Below are 27968 nucleotides of genomic sequence, written 5' to 3'. Positions count from 1 at the left end.
TCGTGTGACTTGCTCAATCAAAGAATCTTGCAACATATAATTAATAATTAGGCCTAAATCTAATTATAAGTCTAACGAACATTAGAGAAATAACAAAGATAATATGTATATTTGTACTTACAATTTTTTCAACTATTATTTGCCCAAGCCAAGAAACCATTTGTCCATGTGATCAATGGCGGAACTAGGTGATGACCAGGGGGAGCCGTGGCTCCCCCATTTTTTTTTTTTTGAATTTTTTTATATATATTTATATATTTTTTAAAATTATATTATATATTATTTATATTAAGATTATATTCTGAAAAATTATAATAAAAGATAAAATAATAAATTTTAATAGAAACATTAATTTATAAAAGAGATTAGGGTTTTTTTTTTCTGACTATAAGATATTTTTACTATGTAAATTATCATGAAGGTGTGTGAAAAGAGATAAATACAAAGAGATAGATCGGGAAATAGAGATTGACAACACATAGATTGAGATTGATGTATACATTTTTGTATTATCTCTCATAAATCAAATGTTAGTATCTTATTATGATTTATGTATGTTAGTTTATGATTCTTTTTAGGATGTTTCTTCCAAATTAAGTTTATCCCAAATTAATATAAACCCTAATTATGATTTTAGGGATTCTTTTATGAAATTGGTATGAATCCTACTTATAATTTTTCCTAAATTATTATAACCCTTAATTATGAAATTTATGGATTTTGTGTTTTTCGTTACCTATGGTAAGTTTTTTTTTTTAAGTTTTGAATTTATACCGTGTTATTTATTTAATTAAAGTAGTATGAGTTTTGTTATGTTTTGCATTGTGATAATTGTGATTTGTAAATATAAATTTTATTTTTTTCTAAATAGGTGAGAGGTGATAAATTTATATTAGAAAGATTATGATAAAAAGTAAAAAAATTGATTCTTTTTGTTTTCAAATAGGAAGGTTTGTGATAAAGATTAAAAAGAAATGCATTTACGTTAACTAAACTTGAGAAATTTAATAAGAACCAAGAATTTAAGACAATATAAAACAAATCTCTAAAGTTCTCAGAATTACATATAATGAATTTAAAAATCCATTAGTGCGTGATATGCTACTTACAATATAATGAAGGAGAGGAAATGAAGAGAAAAAAATGAATAGTTTTTCTTCTAAGGAAAAATTATATATAACAAATCTAATTTGGCCCCCTATATTTTTAGTCCAAGTTTCGCCACTGCATGTGATGTGGTGCGAGCAACCATTTACATCTTATAATGGAGAAAAGGAGATACAAGGTTAGCAAACTCTAGCCCTACCTCTACTCGAGCTTGCACGAACCGTTGCTTTAACAATTTGTACCCTTTTATTATAATAGATGGGATTCATAACTTAGTTTCCTTTAATCTTTCTAGAAAATTTAATGTTTCTAAATTTAATGAGAATTTTTACATTTATGGGATATCAAAAGTGAAGTGTGGTATTATTAAGATAATTTAACTCTTCCATATTTCCTTGAAAATACATAGCATAATCTTAAAGAAACAAAAGTTATATTTGAGAATGATGGATGAATAATTGAATATTACCTTATAAACTGAGAATGTAAATTGACCATATTCTACCTTTCTAATTTTTCCTCAAGGAATTTACTCTTTAAGACCCTTCTTCAATAACTTTTAATACTGTTATTATACATAATTATTCCGTTATTCATAGCTTCCTTCTTTATAATATGCTTGTCAAGAAAAATTCTCTAAGGTCAACCATCTACTAAGTCTTAGTGTGAATATAGTTGATAGTTAAAAAAAAAAAAACACTTATCAGTATTATGTTATTATGATAACTTTAATGTTACACATAATTTTCTTTTAGTATTCTATCATACACATTATTAGTACAATTGAAGGTTTGATTTGACGAACTTGGCGATATAACAGTGAAACCCAAAGGAAAGGACATTTTCAACTACGATAGCTATAAGATGTCTCATTGCCACCCATAAAACCCAACACAAAGGGTACGAAATATCTACACCTTATATAAAAAGTGTGAAAACATGGTGACATTCTTTATTCTTCTGTATCAAATATCTCCTTATCTGCTCCAGATTTACCGAAGAATCATCACCTAAAGTGTGTATGTGCAGCTTCCATCATCACTTCTGGCTGTTGGATCATAGTTTTGTGCAGTAGGGTCAGTGCAACCTTCAGGAACAGGAACATGAACTTGCTGAGCTGCTTGTCCTGCACCAAACAATTAAGGAAACCTTTATTTAGTCTTGTTCATTCATCATCACTGGTTACTCCAACATTATCCTGAAGCCACAAGGTGCTATAAGGTTGGAAGGGAGAACGGAAAAGGTTGTGGTTCAACTCTTCTACTAATATGTGGGAGATATAAGACTGGTTTGAAAGGTTTGGAAAGAAGAGTGGAAGAAGTTGTGGATTTCCACTGACAAAAACTAACAGCTAACATTTGCCGATAAAAACAGAAAAAATGTTGAAGTCAGAAACAGTTTTCCCATCAACAACTTTAGGATCAAATCAAGGGTCTAACCATAGAAGTTTCCTGTCTTTATGGCATCTTCATTTGCATCTCCAAGTGCAGCCTCTTTGAGGTATTTGTCAGCCAGTTGAACTCTCTTCACATTCTCTTGCTCTTGGACAAGCATGTTTCCATACTCAAGGAGCTTGTTAAGAGACATCTGTGGTTGCTTAAAAGTTGGTGGTCCCTCCTTTGAATTCACTAGCTTTTTCCCAACATTCTCCACTCCCACACCAGAAATCCACTTTCTCACTTCATCATCATACACTCTGGCCCTCAAGGCACCAAAGAAATCTGCATAAAAATCCATCAAACAGTTCATTATTCACATTTCATCATACAATTTGACACCAATGCCTCAAACTTCTATGGTGTCTTCTTTTTAACTAAAATGATCTGCAAAAGCATCACTGTAAAGACTGAGATCCTGACCAGGTCAGCACAGCACCTTAGTCTATCAATAATTTGCAGAATATAAAAAATATATATGAAGAAATAGAACAAAATAGTGAATGACCAACCAAAATCCACCAGAAAAACTTAAAATTAGACTGACCAAGTCTATCTCTAAAAAAGTCATATCCGACAATAGTAGGAATATGCTCTGCCACCAGTAAATTCTTGAAGATAAATACCAAGTGAACTTAATCTATTACCTTATCTAAAGATGTGAGGAAATCTAAGCCTAATTTTCCTTAAAACAAAATATAGTTATTCCATCTATTCACAAGACTCCAAGAAACCAAAGAGGTGTTAATAAAAGCTTATATTACTAGCATGGAATCACATTCCATCCATTATGGTAAATGAGAAGATAAGGAATTAGCAAATAAAAGTTTGGCTTAAGCAATTCTTGTAACTATACCCTGTTTAAATTTTATTCTTTTCAGGTCTTGACAATAACAAAAGTCATCAAATTTAAGTTGAGGGTAAGGGATTCAAAGCACATTTGTTGTAAATACAGGGATTAAAGTTGAGTAAGAACTAACACCAAAAAAGCCTTATATTTACAAGGATAAAATATATTTAAGTTCATAGTTTTAGCTTGAAACTTGAATTGAGGTGTAGCTTACCAATAGATTGTCCAGGGAAAGTGTCAACAAGCTTGATAATGTCCTCCTTTGGAATACCGTCTGTTCTGAAAATGCCTTGGCAGACACCAATCCTGTCATCTCGAGTAGGTGCCCAATAGAACTTCTCCATACGTCCATCACGAATGAGAGGAGCATACAATGTTGAGAAGTCATTGCCAGTGACTATGATTGGAACACGGGGATTCTCCTCCTTGTTGTACATGCCAGGAAGTTGGACATTGGTTGGGTTGTCAGCAATGTTCATGAGGGTTGCATTCACCATCTGGTTGTTCACAGTGTACTGAGTTGTTCCACCAAGCCTACCAGCTCCAGCATCAAGATCATTGATGAACAGACAACACATCTTTCCTTTTCTGATAATGTCTGCTGCCTCACGGTACCTTTGTCTGATTAACTTTGCAGGCTCTCCAGCATTTCCACTTTCCAGTTCTCCAGCACTCATCATTATGGGGCTGAACTCAAAGGCAATAGGACAAAGAGTTAATGATGTTTTGGATTGTAGTTTGTAATTTTGTATGTCCCAAACCATGGTTTGGAGACTGAATATTGAGTTTCATGCATAGATAACATGTTTACATTGAAAAAATCTCCTTTGAGTTGTATTTGAACATAAATTTGGTTGTTATGAGGATCCTTAACCCGACCATTCTTCTGAGGAAGCAAAATCTACATAGGAATACATTTTCTCACAAACTAAGAATTCTTAACACATAACCTAACATTTGTGTTAAGAAGTGAACTTTAAGTTTAACTCAATCCTATAAAACCTTATTATAAGATAAACTTTTCACCAACTTATATACTATAGTTTTGGTTGTTATGAGGATCCTTAACCCAACCATGCTTCTAAGGAAGCAATATTAACTTAGGGATATATTTTGAAAGTCAAACCAAACTAAGAATTATGACATTTGAATTTGATCACCTCTGGAATATGAGATACCCATATGAGAGATCTGACACCACATTCAACATAAAACCTTAAGATTCGGTGTTTATGGATCTTATTTTTTCCATGTTTCATTCAACTTTCTCATTTCTAGTCAATATAAAACTTTTAACTCATACTCAGATTCTTAATAAAATGGTATCCTTCTCCTAGCAAATGGGGTAATACATATTGGAATGGAAATAAATAAGCTTACTTGATTCCCATCTTGGCAAAGACAAGCTCACATTGGAAAGATTTCCCCTGACCCTTGCCTCCCCAAATACCCAAAATAAGAGGAACCTTAATATTTGGCAAGGACAAAAAGTTCTTGGTGATGTGAACAACAATCTTATCCATGAATGCAGGAGCAATATAGAAGCCATCCATGGTGTTGTCCAAATTGTACCTGAAAAATAAGTCCATTAACATTCATCATATTCACATAATGCAAACAATCCAAACTTAATATTCCAACTCTTTTTATTGGCCATGTTAAGTTCAAAGCAACAACTTACTGACGAAGACCAGCACTGATGTAATCATAGGAACTCATGACAGCATAGTGAGTGCCACTCTCCATGGGAGCTTGGAAGAGAGTGTCCACCATTCCCTTCCCTCTAGTGATATCTTGCTGGTCATCGGAAGTGTCATAAGCAAGTCCAGCCCATCTATCCTTTGAAGTCTGCTTCTCCTCATCATATTCAATCTGTGCACGAACCTTGAAATTCCCACACACACTCTTCTGGCTAGAACTCACACAACTGACTTTCTTCAAACAGGTTCCAAACAATGCAGAGCCTGCCACTCCACTGCTAGAGCCATTCAGTTTCAACTGCACAAAAATGTAACCCCAGTGAGCCATATAAACCCCAAACTCAACACCAAGATTCATCCTTTGCAAGAAATTGGAACAGACCCAGATAGTAAAAACAAATCAAATACATATTTGATCACCAAAATTCTAAAGAGCCCCAGCATGTCTATACTCTATGGTAAGCTAAAACTACTGAAAACATGGACCAGACCAGCATTATTATAAGTGAAACAAAACATGTTGTAGCAATGACACCAAAGTTTGAAGAGTTTAATCTGACATATACATAGTACCGGTGCCATGTTAACAGCTCCAAAAGTTGGCACTGAAGCAGCCATTTTGACTCGTAGAGGGGAACAAGACAAGAGAAAACTAAGTGTTTCAAAGTGTTTGGTTGGATTCAATAGATGAGAGGGTACTTTATAGTGTGATGAATGTGGAAAAAGTAACAGAAAAATCTGTGGATTGGCTAAAGAATCTATCAACAGCCACAAAGGTGGGGTTGGAAGTACTGCGGTATTATTAATACGTGGCTTTTGGTGACATGGACGTTGGTTTTGGAATGTGGTTTTTGAGTGCATTGGACTTTCTAAGAACAAAATGGAGGCTTCTAGGAAATGTAGTTATTTGAGGTTAGAGTTGCAGCATCACCCTCCACCACTCATATTTTGGTAGTTTTGTTGCTGCAAGATTGTGAAGAAAATAGAAAAACAAAAGTCACAATAGTTCCGCGAACAGAAAAAGATTTCTTCTGTCACTTCAAGAAGTTTTCTTCTTTATAAGATAATGGTCTCAAAAAAATTAAAATGAACTAAAAAAACATTCAAGTACCTTCGAGAGATTTAAATAGCAAGTTTTTAAAAAATATTTAAAAAGTGTCGTAAATTATTTTTTTTTAATCTGAATAAATGGACCTAGAATTGTCTAGAGACAAATAAGGGCAATATAAGAGACTTTGTTTTAAAAAAATAGAATGAAAAATTAAAATTAGATTTTTTTTTAAATTAAAATTATACAAGTTCTCTCGTATACCTTTTTCTTTAATTTTTTTTAATATGTATGTTAAACTTATTTACTTTTTCAACATATTTTTCTTTTTAAGAAGTTTTCGCGGAAAAGATAGTTGAAAATCAGACCTTAAGTCCAATTAGGTCAAACCTACTTTCAAACTATTTAGATAATTTCTGTTCTCAAATAAATAACAAAAGTCTTGTTTACTAAATTTTAATGATTTATTACGTTTATTATTTAATACATACTCGTATTCGAGAATCTTAATTATTATTAATATAACAAATAATGAGAGATAAAATATATTATATTACTTATGTCCAACATTATGTGATTATAACAAGCAGAATATAACTCCTACTAATTTGGAGGATATCTTTAAGAATATGGATTAACCTATATAATAAAGTGCCAACGACTATGTAATGATAATAGGTCCAAAGAGTAATGGGCCTAATGAGCTTTAGTCCATGAACTAAGCCACAAGTCAAGATGAAGAAGGGAATGCGTTGTTTGAATTGAAATTCCTATAGAGGGAGATAAATTCACTAAGTTATGTCAATCAATGAAGAGAATAGCGCTTTCCATGTTCAATGGGGAAGACCCCATAAGTTGTAAATCGAGAGTTAAGATCTACTTTAAAGTACTTGAAATCAATGAAGTTATGAGAGTGAATCTTGCTTAGTTATGCATGGAGGGAGGAACAATAAATTTCAACAACTCCTTATTATGAAGATATAACATAGGAGAACTAAAGAATTGTTGGACACCATGTTGAATGGAAGAAGGGAATGTCTTTGATCAACGACCCTTTGCCAAACAAGGACCAGGAAGGAATACATAAGGCGATTTGAGCTTTCGATTGTAAAAGAACCCAAATACTTTTTGCGGAAATTTTGTAACAAAGGACAGAATTATGAGTGTTGCAAGACATATCAATGTCGACTTGGCAAGCCATAACAAAGTGCGGTAGGGGAAGAGATACACACAAGAAGAAGGATGTATTTATTCGAGTTATGAATTTGAGTCCAATATCTCAAATCGATTCACTCTAAGAAAATTTTTGCCTTCATGAATTGGCAAGTGAATTATAAAGAAAAAAAACTAGGTGCGATTAAAAAATATTGTATTGTTTGCATCATTTCAACTTCCAAGTAATCCACATCTTCCACCTTTACTAATCTCCCTTGGATGGAGGTCCTTTCTTATTCTAATATTTTGCAAATCATAATGATTAATTGATAATTGACATTTTCATGTTTTTATTTTATTTATTTTTATGTTTAATTCTTATTTTATTTTTGAATTTTAGTTGATATTTCAAGTTTTATTCAATAAAAATGGAAAAGATAAATGATTGGGATACATTTTGCAAATAAGTGGAAATCACATAGATTTGAAAAAATTATCAACGGAATAAGTGGAATAGTTTCAAGAATTATCAACAATATCAATTTTCCATAAAGTTGGTTACTCAAGTTCAAGTCAGAAGAAGTGAAGAAAATTCGAAAATATAGATTAGAAAGATAAATCCAACATGGAAATCCAGTAAAAAAAAATCAAGTACAAAGTTGTAGACCCAAATCAGATTCGAGCCATTCAATTAGCGAAGCGCATCTCAACCAGCAAATCATTGTTTTCCCCTAACAAGTCAATTCGCCCAGCGAACTGCAACTTCAAAAAATCTATAAATTGACAACCTGACAAAGGTCAAAAACACACTTGAAGAGGAAGAAACTTGATATCTCTACACTTAAAGGTAGAAGGGCATTATAAAGGTTTGAGGCATTCAATTTCAACATTAGTCTTGTGTTCAGTATGTGTTGGAGTAGCTAACTCCCTTATTCACGGGGGTTGGGTGCAATCTATTCTTAATTCTTTGTGAATTCTTCATTCAATATATTCCTTTTCCACAATCTCTCATGTTTTATTCTTGTTTTAACTGCATAGTTTATGAATTTTGCACAACTTATGAATTTTGCACATCTGGGAGTCCATATTGATCTGAAAGATAGTTTGGAAACCCAAATTATGATATTTAATTGCATGTTCTAGATTGGTGCATATGTAGGAGTATCGGCTTATCCGAAAGCTAGTTTGGGAAACTTGAGATAAAACAACAATTGATTTCACATGCTAGACATAGATGTGGTTAGTAATCATTCTTAAGCATTAGCATATTTATCATTAATGCAAATGTAATAGTAAAAATTGCTAGACATAGAGTTTTTACTATTTTAGTTTAGGCTTGTCTGCGACGAAATTGATAAGTGTTTATTATTAGTTAAATTGCATATCATTTGGACACTTATCTTACATTAAATCAATGAAAAAATCATTATAATTGCCCTAATTGCATATAAATACATGATGATGTAAGTAGAAATCATAAAAACTGGAATTTAATGCAATTGTGATGTTTTTGCATGTTAAATGAAAGAAATTGAGAAGTTGGTGCTAAGTCCTAATAGTTGTAGCTCAGCTAGAAAGATGAATTGAGAAAAGTTAAAATTGAAGCTTGTGGTTGAGCACCGATATCGGCGTTGAGCCACATTTTAAGAAACTTTCACTACAAGGAAACCTCAAGCTCCACATTTGAAATTGAGCATCAAAAGAAAACCTCCATGGAATGGAAACCTCCATTGTTGATCACTAAGGTGGTTGCCTAAGCTTGGAAGAAAACCCACTCATGAAGAAAACCCACTCATGAAGGAAACCTCCATGGCTAATCTTCAAGAATGGAAGGTAAAACAACACTTGATTTTCTGTAAATACAGGGTATGTCCCTAGGATTCATATGATGATTTTGTCAATCAATTTTAGAGAGAGAAACTCCCTAGTTAGCTTTAGATCTCATTGTATATCTTTGTAAAGCTTTCAGGGCATGTCCCTAGGATTCATATGATGATTTTGTTAATCAATTTTAGAGAGAGAAACTCCCTAGTTAGCCTTAGATCTCATTGTATATCTTTGTAAAGCTTTCGAAGGAGGAAGGCTACTCCATGTTCTTATTGTATTCTTCATCATGAGTGGCTAAGTCCTTCCTAGTTGGGATTGAATGTAACCTCTAAACTCTGCTTGTACCACACTTGATTATATATTTATTGTGTTCTTGTTTTACGTAATGGTTACTTGATTTGTATTGATTGCTTTGGTAACTTGGCCAATCATCATACCTTATCAGCACTAAATGTAGAGACGTATGGTCTAGTGTTTAAATCCAATCAAGTCTCCTAATGCTTGGCATGTACTAGACATGGATATGCGGCTTTAATTAGTTCAAAGAGTCTTGTTCTCAATGCAAGGGTTCCTTCACCTGGATAGGGACATCTTGCATTTGACACCCTTAGGTTCTAACTCTTATACGTGTAAGCATACTTCCAAGAACACTAAAATAAAGAACACAATTTATATATAATTAAGGGCAGTACAATTAAATTAAGAAGCCAAGTTCAATCCCAATGCCTTAATCAACATCACCTCTCTCAAACTTACCAAACCTTTGATTATTGTTTCACTGCCAAACTTAGGTTATAGATTACTAATTTAGTAACCAAATCCCTATGGATACGACCTTGTTGTACTACAACTAACCCAGTGCACTTACTGGAAAAGTTACACCCTCAACTGAGTAGCAATAGAAATCGATGCATGTTACAAATAATGTGAGTGTTAGATACGGAAATGGGAATATATTGTTTGTTACTTTTACGTTGAATGGAATCATGAAACCCAATCCCGGTGAAATTTTTATCTTATATTTTCTCAATCAAGTTATTTGTTTCCATTGTGCCAATTTTTGTTATTCGCTACATTTAAATTTTAAATTCATTTTTAATCTAGACCAAAAATGTTTTGTTCTTTGTACCTTTATTAGTAAACAATCTATTAAATTTAAATCACATTAGTCCCTATAAGAGACGATATCTGGACTTGTCTACTGTATTACTTATAAGATTTGGTACACTTGTCAAACACGTAACAAGTTTTTAGCGTCATTGTGGTGTAGTTTAATTGTGTTTGTTTACCGATTTAGAATTTTTGTTTTAACTTTATTTCAAAAAAAATTAAAAAATATATTTTTATCATTATCCACTATTTAACGTGTTCCTTCTAGTTTTCTTTATTGTGCATGGGGCGCAGGGTCCCGACTAAACCATTACTTTATGATCTGGAGATTGAAAGAAGAGCTCAGAGAAACAACAGTATCAAGAGAAGACTATTCAAGGAAGCACAAGAAGTTTCCTCTACAACTGTAGAAAGTACAACAAATTTCTCTGATCACGCAAATATCCAACCATCAGATGACAAAGAAGAGGTGGATATGGTCAGAACAATTGGAGGACAACGTACTTTAGAAGACTATGCCACACTTATGGGCCCACTCAATTTTAACAGCATTGTCAAGCCAACCATAATTGCACCAAATATGGAGATGAAGTATGCCCTTATAGATTTGGTGCAAAGTAATCAATTTCATGGGTTATCACACGAAAACCCATATAATCACTTGGCCACTTTCTCGGAAATTTGCAACATGATGAAAATCAATTAGGTACCTGATAATGTTATTCGCTTAAGTTTGTTTCCTTTTTCTTTGGTAGGAAATGCAAAGGTATGGTTGCACTCTTTCCCTAAGAATCGCCTAATTGAACGGGATGATTTGGTCCAAAAATTTCTTCAAATCTTTTTCCCTCAATCTAACGTTAATCAGGGAAGACAGGAGATAACATTGTTCCAATAAGACTATGAAGAGCCACTCAGCTAATCTTGAGAATGATTCAAAGGGCTTCTAAGGAAGACGTCAATGCATGGATTTGATGATCCAACCCAAATTAAAATATTTCTAAGCAGACTCGGTGCAGACGAAGTTAATGTTGGATGCCTTAGCTGGAGGAATGATCAAGTCCAAGACACCTATTGAAGCTAAAGCATTGATATAAATAATGGCTTTGAATGATTACGAGGTGAAGAATGAGTGCAATCAACTACAAAAGAAGGGAGTATTGGAGCTGTAAAGTCACGATGCGTTGTTAGCTCAAAATAAGCTAATGACACAAGAGATATAGGTGCTCATGAAGAAGTTATCATCATTGGCACAAGAGATTCAGAATGCTTACCAAGTGCAACACCAAACATAAGTGCAAAGTTGTGTGTTGTGTGAAGGAAATCACGCTAATGGGCAATGTGTCGTGCAAAGTCAGCCGTAGGAGGACGTGAACTATATAGGAATTCAAGGTTGCCCAAGAAACTACGAGAATTTTAATCAAGGATGAAAGTCTCATCCTAGCATGGGACAACTTGGACCATCCAATAGGCAGCAACAACAACAACCCTCCTTGCACGAGAGGTTGACAAAATTGGAAGAGAAATTTCAACAATTCATTCAAGTGTCTATTTCAAATCACAAAAGCACGAAAGCCTCTATTTGTAATATAGAAACACAACAAGGTTAATTGGCGAAAAAGGTAGAGGAGAAATTTGACAAAACTTTTACAGCCAATACAGAGGTGAACCAAAAAGAGCATTTTAATGCTATCATAACGCGAAGTGGGAACGTGTATGAGGAAAAAGAGAGAAAAAAAAGAGAGGAAGAGAATAATAATGGAGAGAATAAGGATGGAAAGAAAAAAAAATAGATAATGAAAGAGAGAAGGAGAAATTGAAAGAAGAAAAGAAGAAAAGGTGCAAAAAGTCCTTCCATATCCTCTAGTACCCTCCAAGAAAGATAGGGAGAAGCAGTTTTCTTGCTTCATAGAGATCTTCAAATAGTTGGAAAGAAAAATTCTTTTTTCTAAAACAATACAACAGATGCTGGCATACGCCAAACTTTTGAAAGATTTGCATAGAAAGAAGAAAAAGTACATAGAGGAAGAGATTATCAAAGTCCAGGGCAACTACAGTGCAATCATTTAGAAGACTCCCCCTCTGAAGTTCAAATTTCCTTGTAGCTTTACTATTCCCTGCACAATTGGAAATTTGGCTATTGGGAAGGTGTTGGTTGACTTGGGAGACAACTTTGATGCCCTTATCTATGCTTGAGAAAATTAAATGCCTTGAAGTCAAACAAACAAGGATGATTTTGCAACGAGTAGATCGATCAATAAAATGCCCATATGGAGTTGTGCATAATGTACTTGTGCAGGTGGACAAGTTCACTTTTCCAATGGATTTTGTCATACTCGATATGAAGGAAGATGTTTGATATGTCTTGAATTTTGTTAGTTTTCATTAGTCAAAGTGTTCTAATCATTTGGAGCACTTTAGGACACTAAATGTGATTGGTTTGGGCCTTAGGATTGCAAAAAATCTTAGAGGGGCTGCTAATTGGAGTTTGGGCTCATTTGGTGGCTTAGTGTAGGGTAACTTTTAAGGGAGATTCGAGGAGATGGTATAGGGGGACGACCCAGCAGCCTCCTAGGGAGGTTGCACGTTTCTTAGACCATTCCATGACCATATTTTCACACCACCATACCATCTCATGCAGCAAACCATGTAAGACCCAAGAAATTTAAATAATTAAATAAATAATTATTTAATAAATGTGGGTAATAGTATTAGCTCAAATGGTTGAGAGTACTTGATTGTTATGAAAAGACTTGGGTTTGAGTGTAACATGCCTAAATTTTATAATGCAATAATATACAATTTATTAATATCACATTATTTATAAATATTTTATTTATTAGAAATAATGACAGTCATAAAATATATATATATATATATATAATAATTAATAAGTACTACTATAATGATGATAATAAACATTTAAATAAAATGGTAAAAATATAAAGGATAAAGGAATTAAGATAATTTTTATAGAAAAAATAATAATAAAGAAAATATATATATATATATATATATATATATATATATATATATATATATATATATATTAAAGGAGCCGATGGATAGTCATATGTATATATATATTCTGATAGGTTTTAGTTTCCAGATGTTTATTAAATGAACATACGTAGAATATTATAATATATATATATATATATATATATATATATATATATATATATATATATATATATATATGCATGTATATGTATGTGAGAGAGTTAGGGAATATAATGATAACATTCTTGTTTGGCTAATCACGTTGAACGTCATTGGATAAAGCTTAAGTACATAACGTCAGAACATTAAATGCTTAGAACTTTGGATAAATGGAGATAAACCAAATCTGAACAAAATATAAAAGAAATTGAATGCAAAAGTATATCTATATATGTATGTATAGATTTAGATGTCTATAAATAGCAAAGATTCAAAGCTAAAAGAAAAAAAAAAGACAGTGAGAGTGAAAGGAAGTAATACAGAGAAGTGAATGATAAAAACAACGAAGGCGTTAAAAAAAAGAGAGTGCTAACAGTGCGGGTGTATAAAAAGGAGAAACGTGCATTTATCTTTTTCAATCTTTGAGGTAAAGGGAGGAGACATTTATCATTCTATCTTTTGACTTTTATTTTTTTCTTATCTCCTCATAATTATTTTTATATTTACATTTAAGTGGGGTGTCCCTAACCTCATTCTAATTTATATTTAGTTCCCGTTCTCATTTATTTATTTATATTCATCTCCAGTTGTGCACTGGTCCTATTTATTCAATTTATATTTATCTCCAGTTACATACTGGTCCTTTTTATTTATTTTAATTATTCATTGATCCTATCTATTTATTTATATAATTATATGGTTTAATATTGAAATAAAATTTATCATAAATAAAGATTTGATTATTGTAGTTGGAGGTATGACTTTGGGGATTTAAACGAGTTAGTATTACTCAAGATGAGATATTCTTGAATTACTTTGTTGGACATGAACTCATTTATCTTGACTAGTCACTACAAAATTAATCAATATCTTTATAAAGTATAATAAAATCCAGTTTTATGGATTTGAGAGAATTTTCATTTCATTTTATCTTATTATGATATGCTGTATTTTTTTTGTGATATTTGTCTCACTTCCCTATTTTATGATTGTGTGTGAAACACAAAAAAATTATAACTTTATCATAAATGGTTGCCCCTAACATGTCTGATCCCTTCTTCGCCGACATTGTGGTTGTTTTTCCGGGGAATGCATGGCAAACCAATGTAGTGAATAATTCTGTAACATTTCAGGGAACATGAAACTCTACCATCACTTTTCTCTCTGCTTCAAATGCGCCGATTGTCATCGAAGGACAAATCGGAGTTACCTTTTATTTATCCCCAATAGTCCAAGTGAACCCTATCCATAACCTTTTCCCTCCACCTGTTTGAAAACTAGTATATGAGGGAAAAACTGTAAATAAATAACACTTCTTCCTCTTCTAGTGTAGGAAATATAAGATGTACTAAACGGTGTAGATATAAGATGCATACAATATATATATATATATATATATATATATATATATATATATATATATATATGTGTGTGTGTGTGTGTGTGTGTGTGTGTGTGTGTGTGTGAATATCTTAAGTATATCATATAATTTTGCCTTTAAATTTTATAAGTATATTGTAGGAAATAATAATAATAATTAAATACATAGAAATTTTTTATCGTCACATTGAGTCTTGTGTATGCCAATTATGTGTTATTTTAATTATTTATTATTTTAATGATATGCTTGATCATGATGAGTGATTATAAATCCCTAGATGTATAGGAATTATCATGAAGCATAAATTGGCTAAATGATTGTTCGTTGACTTGACAATGATATGGTTGTGTATTTGAACCTTGGCTTATGCAAAATAAAATTCCTTTTCGCTAAAAATATTTTTGGCTTGGATTAGGGTCAGAAACCCTAGTCGTCAAAGAGTGCAGTTGGAAGGGTTGAGTAATCACTTGTAATGGCATTTGATGGCCATTAACATGAACTTAATGCCATTTTCGTTTTTGTTATTAACTCAATTGATTAATGGATTAATGAGGAGGTTAGAATAGAGTTATAGAAAAACTTACAGAGAGGCTGAAAGTGAGGTTTGAGCAATTGTTCTGTGTACGTGAAAAGAGAGAGTGGTAAGGGTTGAGAAGGATTCTTGGAGAGGGAAGCAAAAGCTAAGATGAATTGGAGCCAAGCACTCTAGGAATTTTGAAGGAATTCAGCAAGAAAACCATGTTAGGGGAGCTGAACCTTGTAATTATGTGTTAATTGCTTAATTGTGTAATGTATGGTATGAATGGGGTATGATTATCTTCTGCGAAATCTCAAATTTATGAGTTTTTGGAAAATTTCCAAGAACTGCCTAGCGCGCCTTCAACTGCCAGGCGACTCATGCTGATCAAGCCTAGTTTCTAGGTTTCTCCTTTGAACCGCCTGGCGGCGAGGAACTGCCGCTAGGCGGTGTAGGTAGGTGTTGTTTTAATTTTATGTTCTTGGTTTTCTAGGTATTTGAGGGACTTGTGGGAGTCTTTATAATCTATGATGTTGAGTAAATGGACAAATTGGATGGAGAGAACACGTGAATGAATTAAAGATTTCATGGGTATTAGGATTGCGACAACTTGGGAATTTTGGGTAGCATGATTGTACTATAATTGGTAGTAATTTCTCTACATAATTGATTAATAGTTATTTATCTATAGAATGAAATGTGTTAAATAGTAGTTATGAGAAAAATTGATATATTGGTATGAGTTGTTGGAGATTAGAGTTCGCACAGGTGCAATTCAAATCTGGAAAATTTCCAGAAAGTGATGCACCGCATGGCGGCTCCTAGCTTGCCGTCAGGCGATAATCGGTGACAACAGCCTTTGTGGCTGATCTTGTGATACTCGTGTTGGGGGGTTCCTTCGAGGAATTAAGTGGAATTAGATATGAATAAATGGGTGGAAATGAAATTGTTGGTAACTTGGGTACCTTAGGTCATAAGAGTGATTTACAAAGAGGAGAAATTAAAAGTAGAAGGTATAATAAGTGAGGAAAAATATTTGCAGGATGAATAATATTAGTACAGGAAGGCATGAGTGAAAAATTCGTTACAATAACTGGTATAGATTATAATCTAAATTTGGTTCTTCTCTCTCCTAGAGTTAATGGTAGTTACGGAAAATATGTTATAGGTGTATGAATTTGAGGTGGGGTAAACAGTGTATTATATATGTGGCATAAGATGAATTGACATTTACTGTGACATTTTTGGTTTTGTGATGGAATCTAGTTATGGTTGGGACGATTGGGATACATGGTTGAGGGGTATGGGTTGTGCTCAATTAAACCCAAGGGGTGGCATAGTCAAGAGAGAGAATAAAATATAGAGGACAATAAAGCATCAGAATATGCGAATTTCTGGATCTTTGAAGGGGATGTATGAAATTTGGTAATTGTATTAAGTGTATTGATGCTTTGAGTGAAAGGGAAATCTATTATGCAGTGCATAAATCAGTAAACTCGTTGTACCAGTGTAGTGCCTGGCGGTGAGGTTTGGACTGTCAGGCGATAGCTACAATTTTAAAGGCTACTAGATCGCTTAGCGCCTGGCGACGTGGATGATTTCACTACACGACAGCTTGACGGTAGTGAGCACTACAGCGCCTGGCGCCTGGCGGCTTGCGGCTTCCGCCAGGCTGTCTGCATCTGGCTTTCGCCTGGCGGCTCTAGAGCAATGCCAGGAGATAATGCAGGGGTAGAGGCTTGTGTGACTTAGATGTGTGTGGTCTACAAGGCTTTGGGATTCCTTGAGTTGTGGCTTGGGATGGTATCCCTTGAGTTGTGGCTCAGAATGGTATCCCTTGAGTTGTGGCTCGGGATAGAGGGTAAACACGTGACATTCCTTGAGTTGTAGCTCAGAATGGCATCTATTGAGTTGTGGCTCGATATGGAGGATGAACACAAGCATTCCTTGAGTTATGGTGAGTATTACCGGTGTGATTGTGTGAGTTGTGGTCGTACGGAGGGTCTCCACTTGATTTAGCAATCACAGGGTATGGCCATGTTCTAATCTTGTGTTCAGAGTACGAATTGAGATTCATATTAGGAACTCCACCTAGCATTGCAAAGTGTGGTCCATAGCATGATATTCCCTCACATGTTTCTACAAGTTGTGGCTTGTAGGTGGTGGCAGCAAAGAATATCTAAAGGTTATCATCTAAAGATGTAGAACATGAATGACATGGTAGTGGCCATATGGTATGGAATCAAAGAATATATATATATATATATATATATATATATATATATATATATATATATATATATATATATATATATATATATATATATATATATATATATATATATACTACACGTCTAATAATAGGCACCAATTATTTTAAAGTTTCCACTGATTATAAAGAATTAACATTCTATATGTATATATATATATAAAATTTTACATAATTATTAATTTGTACTGTTATTAAAAAAAACAAAAAAACAATAAATGAGCGATAAGGTTGCACAACAACTCTTATCTGTTCTGATGTAGCATTTAATGCAGAAAAAAAAATCAGTAACCAAGCATTCAAAGCCAATCAAACGGGAATAGTATTTACAAACCTAGTTAAAACTAAACTATATGTAATCATTACATTGAGACATATAAATAGGGGTGAGAGGTAAATGAGTGAAAGTGTGAAAGTAGTGAAACGTGATAAAGGAAACAGAGAGTGTTGGTAAGGTGAATCGAGGTTATTAGGAAATAGGAGCTGGAAGTGCGACAGAGAAAAACAAATATCATCAAAGCTTCAGTACAACCTTGGTATATTTTCCACAATAATTAAGGTAAGGGAAGGAGACATCTATCATTTTATCTTTTTACTATGATTATTTTTATCTGTTCATAATTATTTTTATCTCCCGTGAGGTGTCCCTAACCTCATTCTAATTTATATTTAGTTCTCATTCCTACTTATTTATTTATATTCATCTTCAGTTATTTATTCAATTTATATTTATTCTCATTTACTTATTTATATTTATCTCCAGTTACGTACTGGTCCTTTTTAGTTATTTATATTTATTTTAATTATACATTGATCCTATCTATTTGTTTATATAATTATATGATTTAATATTGAATTAAAATTTATGATAAATAAAGATTTGATTATTGTAGTTGGAGGTATGACCTTGGGGATTTAAATGAGTTAGTATTACTCAAGATGAGATGTTCTTGAGTTACTTTGTTGGCCATGAGCTCATTTATCCTGACTAGTCACTACAAAATTAATCAATATCTTTATAAAAGTATAATAAAGATCCAGTTTTATAGTATTGGAAGAAATTTCATTTCATTTTATTTGATTATGATATACTGTATTTTTTTTATGTGATATTTGTCTTATTTCCCTATTTTATGATGGTGTATGAAAAACAAAATTTTATAACATTATCATAGATGGCTGCTCCGAACACGCCTGATCCCTTCTTCGCTGTCATTGTGGCTATTTTTCCGGGAAATGCATGGCAAGCCAATGTAGTGAATAATTCTGTAACATTTCAGGGAACGGGAAACTCTACCATTACTTTTCTCTCTGCTCCAAACGCGCCGATTGTCATCGAAGGACAAATCGGAGTTACCTTTTATCTACCCCCAACAGTCCAAGTGAATCCTTTCCATAACTTTTTCCCTCCACATGTTTGATAAACCGCATATGAGGGGGAAACTGTAAATAAATAACCCTTCTTCCTCTTCTAGTGTAGGAAATATAAAATGTACTAAACAATGTGGATATAGGAAGTATATAATATTGTAAATATATATATAAATGTGAATATTTTAAATATAATTATATATTAGTGTATAAATTTTTGCGTCTAAATAATTATAAGTATACTGTAATAAATAAATAAATAGAATTTTTTTTTTATCGTCACACATAACAACAAATTAAAGGATCATAAACCAAAGAGATAGGAATTGGCGCCAGGGATGGCACTCAGTGCTAGAGCTCTCGCAAAATGCACCACTCTTCGGTGGAGTTTTGGTGCTCAACATAAAAGCTCTTGGGCTAAGTAGTGCCCAACGATGGAAACTGTTGCACAACGCCTTAGAGCTGAAGCTCCAAACTTGCAATGCCTCACCTAGCGCTCAAGGAGCAAGGCTACCCTTTAACACTAGGGTTGTTCAAAGCTCACCGCTCAACCATGGAGAGTTAGTGTCCAACGGTGCATCAGAAAATATAATTTTGGGCAAAAATGAACTTGAGTACTTGATTAATTGGGCACCTCTCCTTTAGTATTTTTGAGGTTAAATCATTCCATTGGTCTCCATTTTCGTAAGGAAACCTCAAGTAGGTCCCTTTCTCTCTTTTTTTCTCAATTAGGTCCTATTTTGGAAAATTCGTTGCAATGAAGTCATTTACGTTAGTAGTACACTAACATAGTTAACTATGTATCACGTGTCAGCACGTGGTTTTTTTCTTTTTTTCTCTAATTTTTTTTTATTTTTTTTTATAATTTAAAAAAAAAATTCCATGTGTCAAGCTAACGGTGTGTCAGGTGGCAGAGGCAGTGTGATGTCATAATGACAGTGCCACATCTCACTATTGAATGTGAAAATTCTTAATTTAGTCCCTGAATTTGTTATTTTGCCTCAATTTGGTCTCAATTTTTTTAAAATTGAAGCAATTTCATCCATGTTCAAATTGAAACAAATTTAACCTTTGTATAAATGTCACAATGATGTTTCTAACAAGATTAAGTCTTTATTTTACATTGAACTTTATTTAAATATTATTTCAAATTTTTATATATCAATAATTTATAGACAAATGTTAAAGTTGGTTTAAAAATAACAATTTTATAAATTGAATTGTAAAATTTTAAATAAATATTTTTTTTTAAATTATTGTAAAATTGTTTTAAAATTTTAGATTTGAATTTATAAATTTTTTTATAGCAATTCTAACATTTATCTATAAATTATAGATATATAAATATTTAAAACAAAATTTAAATAATCTTCAATGCAAAATATACATTTAAATAAACTTAATTTTGTTAAAAATATCAATTATAATAAAAATACCATTGTAAAATTTATATAAAAATTAAATTTGGTATAGGGATGAAATTAATTCAGTTTTTAAAAAATTGGGATCAAATTGAGACAAAATAACAAATATAAAAACTATATTGAGACTTTTCACATTCAATAGTAACATGTGGCACTGCCACTGCCATATCACACTGTCTTTGCCACGTGGTACAATGTCAGCTTGACAAGTGACAATTTTGTTTTTTAAATTATAGAAAAATAAAATCAAAAAGAATAAAAAAAAAACATGTGTTGACATGTGGCACATAGTTAACGATATTAGTGTACTATTAACGAAAAGGGCCTAATTGTAAAAAAAATTCCAAAATAGGGACCTAATTGAGACAAAAAAAAAAGAGAGGACCTTCTTGAGATTTTCTTACAAAAATGGGGACCAAAATGGAATTATTTAACCTATTTTTTATTCCAATTGGTTTAGAAAGTTTAGGATTGATACCCAATTGCTCAAATCACATATTCAAGCTTTTCCCCAAATCAAGACCTAGCACAAATCAAACAACAAGCAACTCATCAAATTCAACACACAACAGTGCATTCAACTACCAAGATGACTGGTTCACACTAAAATTCAACAAAAAAAACCTAACTTCCCTTACCTAACCATGCAACTCACAAGACTCAAACAACTCTTAAGAACTCCAAACTACCTCCAACCACACAAGATACTCTATTTACACATAGAAACATCACAAGAACGATCAGGACCTATCATTATGATCACTGATAAATAAATACTCATATTGATGATTAAAACCTCACATGCAGCTAGAAGAAGGATCACATGCAAGTCAGGATAGAAAGACCCATGAGAAAACAAGTAGAAAATAACTTAGGCGATTAAAGAAACTAATTTGTCTAGATTGAAGAGCTCGTCATAAGGATCACTCCTACAGTCTCATATCTTCAATCAGGCGGACAGAGAATGAGAATTCCTTGAGAGAAGTCAGGGAACTCTAGAAAAGTGATTTCTAAATAGATGTTGTGTTTAAAAATAATAAAACTAATTTATCACAATTTGTTTTATTCTAAAACCTTTTAATATTAAAATAGTTTAATCTCACTATTTTTAAATCACTTTCAATTCTAAAACGTCATTTTTTAGGGTTTTACACGTCCCATTTCATTTAATTTAGAGATTTAATTTAGAGTTCAAATGTTCTGTTGTGTTTTTTGAGTTGTTAATTTGTTGTACTTTCAAAATACACTTATTTTTATATAATAAAAAAGTTTTAATATAATTTAAAATATTATATCATTATTCTATGCATAGAAAAAATTTAATTAAATTTTAAATTTTAATATTTATTTATTTTATTCAATTCTGTTTCCTTATTAATAAAAATGCAATCAAGTCTCTCAATTTTTAGAAACACAATCAACCATATGATCACTTTTCGCTCAATTAAAATTAAAATTATTTACAAAATAAATATTGATGAATTTAAATTACATTTACATATAATAGAATTTATAACTAAATAATAATATTTATAAAATTAACAATTAACTGGGTATCGTTTTAACATATGGTGAAAAACAAAATCATATTACTACATATTAAACAATTTAAAGTAGTTAAAAAAGATTAATTTTATTTAGTGCATATTTTTTTTGTTGTACTTTTGGTGTTGTTCATTTATTGCACTTTCAAAGTACATTACTTTTATATATTCAAAAAATTAATATAATTTAAAATATTAATATCATTATAAATCGATATATTTTGAAGATACAGAAGACGAACAACATGAAAAACTCATTAAATAATTTAAATTCTGATTAAGGCCAGAATGCAAGAGCTTTGTTGAATTAATTAGTAAAAAAAATTAAAGAAACTAGTGTAAAAAAGATTTAGGTATTGTAAATAATTGGTTTAAGCATTGATTTAGACATTGTAATTATGAAAGAAATGAAGAAACTTGTGTAAACAAGATTTAGGCATTGTAAATAATTGGTTTATTTGGTTTCTTCTTCTTCATAATGAGATTATATAAAAGAACAAAATTAATATTATTTAAAAAGAAAAGATAGAGAGAAAAAGGAAAAGACAAACACGCAATGGCAAAGAAAAATTATAAATAGAATCACACTTAACAACCGCGTACGTGCATGAGTGTTTCATTTGAACAAGCAACAAGGACCATAGAAACCAAATAATGGTCTTATATACTTAAAAACCAATGCATGAATCCATAGGTCAATCCACTTGCTATTATGTGTTTACACTATATAGGAATCCTAGAAAATAACTTTGTTTAATTATCACTATATATAAATATTATTGTGATTTTAATTATCACTATATACAAAAATAAATAAATGTTGAATTATGTGAGACTATTTAACCTACCAAAACAAATACTTATTAGAAACTGATTATTGTCAGGAGATTTTGAAACATATTAAAAGTAACTTTAATTGAATCACATAGTTTATATAGCAAACAATTTTAAATAGGTTAGTATAACAACTAATGTTTAAAAGATTTACATAATAACAGTGGCGGATTTTAATGGGGGCAGCCCCGCCCCCCGATTTTTTTTTTAATTTATAATATATATATATATATATATATATATATATATTTAAAATTTATTAAATTGTACGTAGTATATTTTAAAAATTGATGAAAATTAAATTGTGTATTTTTCCATTTAATTTATAAAGTACAAAATTTAGTGTTAATAGATAATAAAATATAAAATTAAATATGATAAAGAATAGAAATATTTAGGTTTAATTTTTTTTTGGTTCCTCTTTTTTTCAAAAAATGATCCTACAATAATGTTAATTACACCAACAAAGCAAACCATATATTAAGAGTTTCAATTTTAATAAAAAAAGTTATAGATCTGTTTTAAAAAATTTAACGAAATTTATCGTAAAATATCAAATTGTATCAATTTTTCAATAATTGGGACCAAATTAAAACTAAAAAACTGGAGGATCAATTTAACATATTTAAACCAAAACATGAATCAAAAGAGTAACTAAGCCAAATATTTTTTAAGATAATTTTTATTTTCTTTCTCATTATCTTTTTAGTTCTTCATAAATTGTAATAATTTCTCACTTTAATATTGTAATCATTTCTTACTCTCATATGTTTTCTTTCTGTTCTTGAAGAAAAAAAAAGTTAGAAATAAACTCATTATTTTTGCTCTCATTTCTCATTTATCACATCCCTTTCTTGTCTCTTGTCTCAATAACGAAAAACATTATTTTTTATCTCATGAGCTTTTTTGTATATTCATTTTTTTTATGAATATAGAAGAAAAATAAATAATGTATTATGTGTTTTTTCATAACCAACTTTTAATTATGACTTGATTATAATATTATTTTTTTTAATAATTATGTGTCTCAATTATAAAAAAAATACTATGATAAATTATTTTTTAATGTTATTTACAAAAGAAAAGTATATTGATAAAAAATAAAAAAAGAAATTCATTTTTTAAAAGTGATAAAAAAGAAACTATTGATGAAAAGAAGATAAACTTTATTTCTTCACATATTTTGAAGCATTAGACTAATTATCAATTCAGTTAGAGAATTCATTTCTTAAAGCATTATACTAATGATCGAATCTAATAATCTCAAAATTATATTACTTTAGCCCCTCCAACATTTTTTGTCAAGATCCCGCCACTGCATAATAACTAATTCAAAAAGTTGATTAAAAATTAATGTAAGAAAGTGTTTTGCTTTTTTATAACACTATTTTTTAAATCGATATGAAAATCTTCTTATGATCAATGCAAAAGACTTTTATGTAATTTGCGTAAATGAGATTATTTTTTATGGTATAACGACAACTAATAATGATTCAAAATAAGATTTGATTTAGATTATTCTCAATAACATAAAAAAAATATGTGCAAGGAATATAATTATAATAATTTAGTTCAAGTCTGAGGTTTAAGTATATTTTCCAATTAAACAATATAATAATTTTTGTTTTATCTCTATGAAAAGAAAAATCTTTCATATTTCTAATTGTGAAAACCAAAATATCGTAGATTATAAAACAGTTTTTAAAACTTTTAAAGAAAAATGTTAAAAAATCTGCGTTCACGGAACATAAAATCAAATTATAATATGTCAAACATTATTTTAAAAGTTAATTTTGTAAAGTTAAATTAAGATTAAATATTTCTCTTTCTTAAAAATAAAAATAAATGAAACTTGTATAAGGAAAACAAGTCAAGTCTATGAATTATTGAACAAAGTTTTGGAAATAATAATGTTTATGATTTCATTTTTGAGTGATATTTTTCTTGAAAAATTTTATTTTTTGAGAAGAACTTGCTGATTGAAAAAATATTTTTATATTTAGTGAAAAAGTGAAATTATTATTTATTATTTATAAAATGAGATTTATAAGAAGATAAAAAATTGTGAGCTCATATTTTAAAGGATTGAAAATAAAGAAAAAAAAAATCAACACGGTCCAAAACTATAAAATTTGTTAATTTATAGAAAATAAAATTAATAATTTGAAATTTTAGAAGAATGAAAGGGAAAACAATTTTTGTAGATATAAAAATACAATGTGTTTTTGGAAATTATAAACATATTTATGTTTAAAACTTTTATTTCATTATATCATAACATAATGAAATATCAAGATTTTATTCCATTATATTCAAAAAAAATTTCCCTCTATATGTCACCTCTTTTCATAATCAAGATATTTAAATAATCAAAACTTTTTATTTAAAACTTATTATTATTTCGTGGTCCCAACACATATAATATGGTTTTGAGACAAACAAAGTGACAAGGAACCACACACACATCTTTATCCAAAATCAGTGACAATGAAATGTTCCAATCTTTTCCGTGTGAAACGAGTTATGTAAGTAACCAGTTATTTACTTATACTCTATATGAACACGTTCAATGAGCAGAATTATTTATATTAAGAGTGCGTTGAATCAACGGAAATATTATAATGTGTGATATTAGTTTTTTTTTAAGGTTTAATTAAATTTTAAATCATTGAAAGATTTTAGTATTTTTAATTAGTTTATATTATTATTTTTTATTTATTGAGTATTAAAAAAATTTATATTTTTCAATTGATTGTGTTGTTTCATTATCTCATTTTCATATGATGAGTGACTTTTGTTGTTCTCTTCAAATATTAGATAACAAGGTGTTTATGTTTTTATATGACTTTTAGTCATCACTTACAATGATCAAGGACTGACCCTTCATCACCATTTATGAAACTGTTCTTGTTATTTTAATATATTTTCAATACTACGATTAATGAGAGTCGTTTATTATTTTATAGGGTTAAAATAATGTGAAACAATTTGATATCTGTTTAAAATTTTTATACAATTTAATTCTTAAACTTAAAAACTGAATATAATTTTTTTAATTTAATTGTGTTAAATTTTATCGAGATATCAATTTACGTTTTGGATTGATGTTTAAGTTGTTTACACTGTTTAAAATATTCTAGCTCAATTATCAAATTCAAAAGTTATTTAACACTTAAAAAGAGTTAAAACAATTAAGATTATATCAATTTATTTTTAAAATTAAATGGCCAAAATATATTAAAATTTTGAAAAGAAAATTTTACATCTAAATTTAAGAACTAAAAATATATTTAACTTTTTTTTATATTATTTGTAATATTATTATATATTATTCACATACTCTCACAGTATTTAATACATAAGATAACAATTATGTCACTTATTTAACGAAAAAATTAAACTTCATATATTCAATTGAAAAATATAAAATTTTAAAGTATTCAAGAGACAAAGACCAAAAATTTCAACAGAAATTTAATTAAAAATATCTAAATTTATTATAATTCATTGAATTTTTTTTAAACTATTATAAAATAATTAAATTAAGTTTTAACATGAAAAACCATTTGAGTAATTTTGACCTTAAAAACACTAATCAATATGTGTCTGAGTATTATTGCAACTGATTCTAACATTGACAAAATATATTCATATCGACATGAATACCACATATATATATATATATATATATATATATATATATATATATATATATATATAATCTCCATTTTCAATTTAATAAAATAATTTAAAATTATTTGGTACTTAATTTTAAAATTGATGTAATTATAATGTTTTCATTTTTATTTAATATTAATAAATATGTGTTGTTCGAGATTAAATTTTAATAATGTCATATTTTATTTAAGGGGGGAAATAAATATGTGTAAAGACGCAATCGTGTGAGTTTGGTTTCATCCCGATTTGAGACGCTACACTGAGTGGTAGTTTGTGACCAGAAACCAGTAATTGATAATCAGACAAAACACAGTCCCATAAAAGAATAAACTGGAACACATGAACGTTGTTGCTTTCTCTGTGAATGTCACACATTGATAAGTTGCCATTTTGCTAGAATTGTCGTGTTCACATGCTGTTTCCCAACTACAAAGTCAAAACCTTACTATTGACGTCAATTATTGAGCATTCTTTGGAACACTCAGGAAGAAGTCGGAAGAAAATTACTAAAACAACATATCCACAGATTCAATTGATCCCTTCGTCATTGACCCGTCATAAAAATGGACTTGATATTTTAACCCATCCTGTCAAAAGATGAATCGACAGATTAACGGACCATTAAATTTTGTTACCCTAATATATCAAAAATTATTCAGTTAACTCTTACTATCAATGGATAATTTCTATTTAAAAACGAAATAATATAACTTTTAAATTATTACTATTATTTGTAAATAAATTATATCACGGATAAAATAAAATTATAAAATATTTAATATTTAATATTTGTTGATATACAGGGGCAGGCATGGTCATGTCCACGCTCTTTAATAAATATATATATATATATATAATTATGAATTAGATATTTAATAAATTTAAAAACTTTTAATTGAGTGTTATTAAATTTTTGTAATTTATTAAATTATCAAAATTTCAAAACATTTTAATTTCAGTCCATACTATTAGATTTTTATGTTATTTATAAAAAGTGAAAGTTATTTTACATTATTGTAACATCCCATTTAAATAATATTCTTAATTTAAATGAAATGTCACACGGATAGAGTAGAAGAAACAAAAGTTCGGAAGTTTAACCACTACTCCTTATAATATCCAAAAAAAAAAACTAGAAGAAACCAAGGCACACCACGATGTCAGATACAAAGTATAATACAAGAACTTGACAGTAGTTATTAAAGTACTAGAGGACAAAACAATACATGGGCCATAGCCCTATGAGAAAGCCCAAGACAGTAGAATCCAGCCTATATGGGCTACGCAGTAGAACCATCACCTCCCTGTTGACCCCGGGTGTTCCTCGCATCTGCTCACATCAATAAATTGATGATCATCGCAAGAGGAGAAGAACCACACACAAGCAATCAAACAAGCAAAAGGGTAAGTTAGAGTATAAAACAGTTTATCATACAGTTACATGTTATTTCACATTCCAATCAGTATATCTCATCCAAACATGTTATGACCTTTCAAACAATACACTAAGACTAGACTCGACTCATCCGGATACATATAATTTAGTCGGATTCAGCGG

General features: G+C 30.4%; 1 protein-coding gene across 2 annotated transcripts; it reads right to left on the bottom strand.

The window, feature by feature from the left end:
• Nucleotides 1-1794: 1794 nt before the first annotated feature.
• Nucleotides 1795-5820, bottom strand: LOC114166384 (ribulose bisphosphate carboxylase/oxygenase activase 1, chloroplastic). 2 transcript variants are annotated; one of them, XM_028051102.2, is made up of 6 exons: nucleotides 5667-5820; nucleotides 5075-5391; nucleotides 4774-4965; nucleotides 3608-4080; nucleotides 2547-2828; nucleotides 1795-2233 (listed from the first exon to the last, which is right to left on the bottom strand). In XM_028051102.2, exons 1-6 carry the CDS (start codon nucleotides 5709-5711, stop codon nucleotides 2118-2120), a joined length of 1425 nt encoding a protein of 474 aa, XP_027906903.1. In that variant the 5' UTR covers nucleotides 5712-5820; the 3' UTR covers nucleotides 1795-2117. The 2 variants fall into 2 exon arrangements, with proteins under 2 accessions (XP_027906903.1, XP_085523750.1); XM_085667624.1 differs by having other exon boundaries at nucleotides 5660-5776.
• Nucleotides 5821-27968: the final 22148 nt, after the last annotated feature.

This window comes from Vigna unguiculata, chromosome 10 (genome assembly GCF_037176805.1).
Source record: "Vigna unguiculata cultivar grain cowpea cultivar isolate G323 ecotype 2 chromosome 10, ASM3717680v1, whole genome shotgun sequence".
In the NCBI taxonomy this organism is placed as follows: domain Eukaryota; kingdom Viridiplantae; phylum Streptophyta; class Magnoliopsida; order Fabales; family Fabaceae; genus Vigna; species Vigna unguiculata.
The sequence above is the reverse complement of the archived record's forward strand: the minus strand, read 5'-3'. Positions and strand labels throughout refer to the sequence as shown.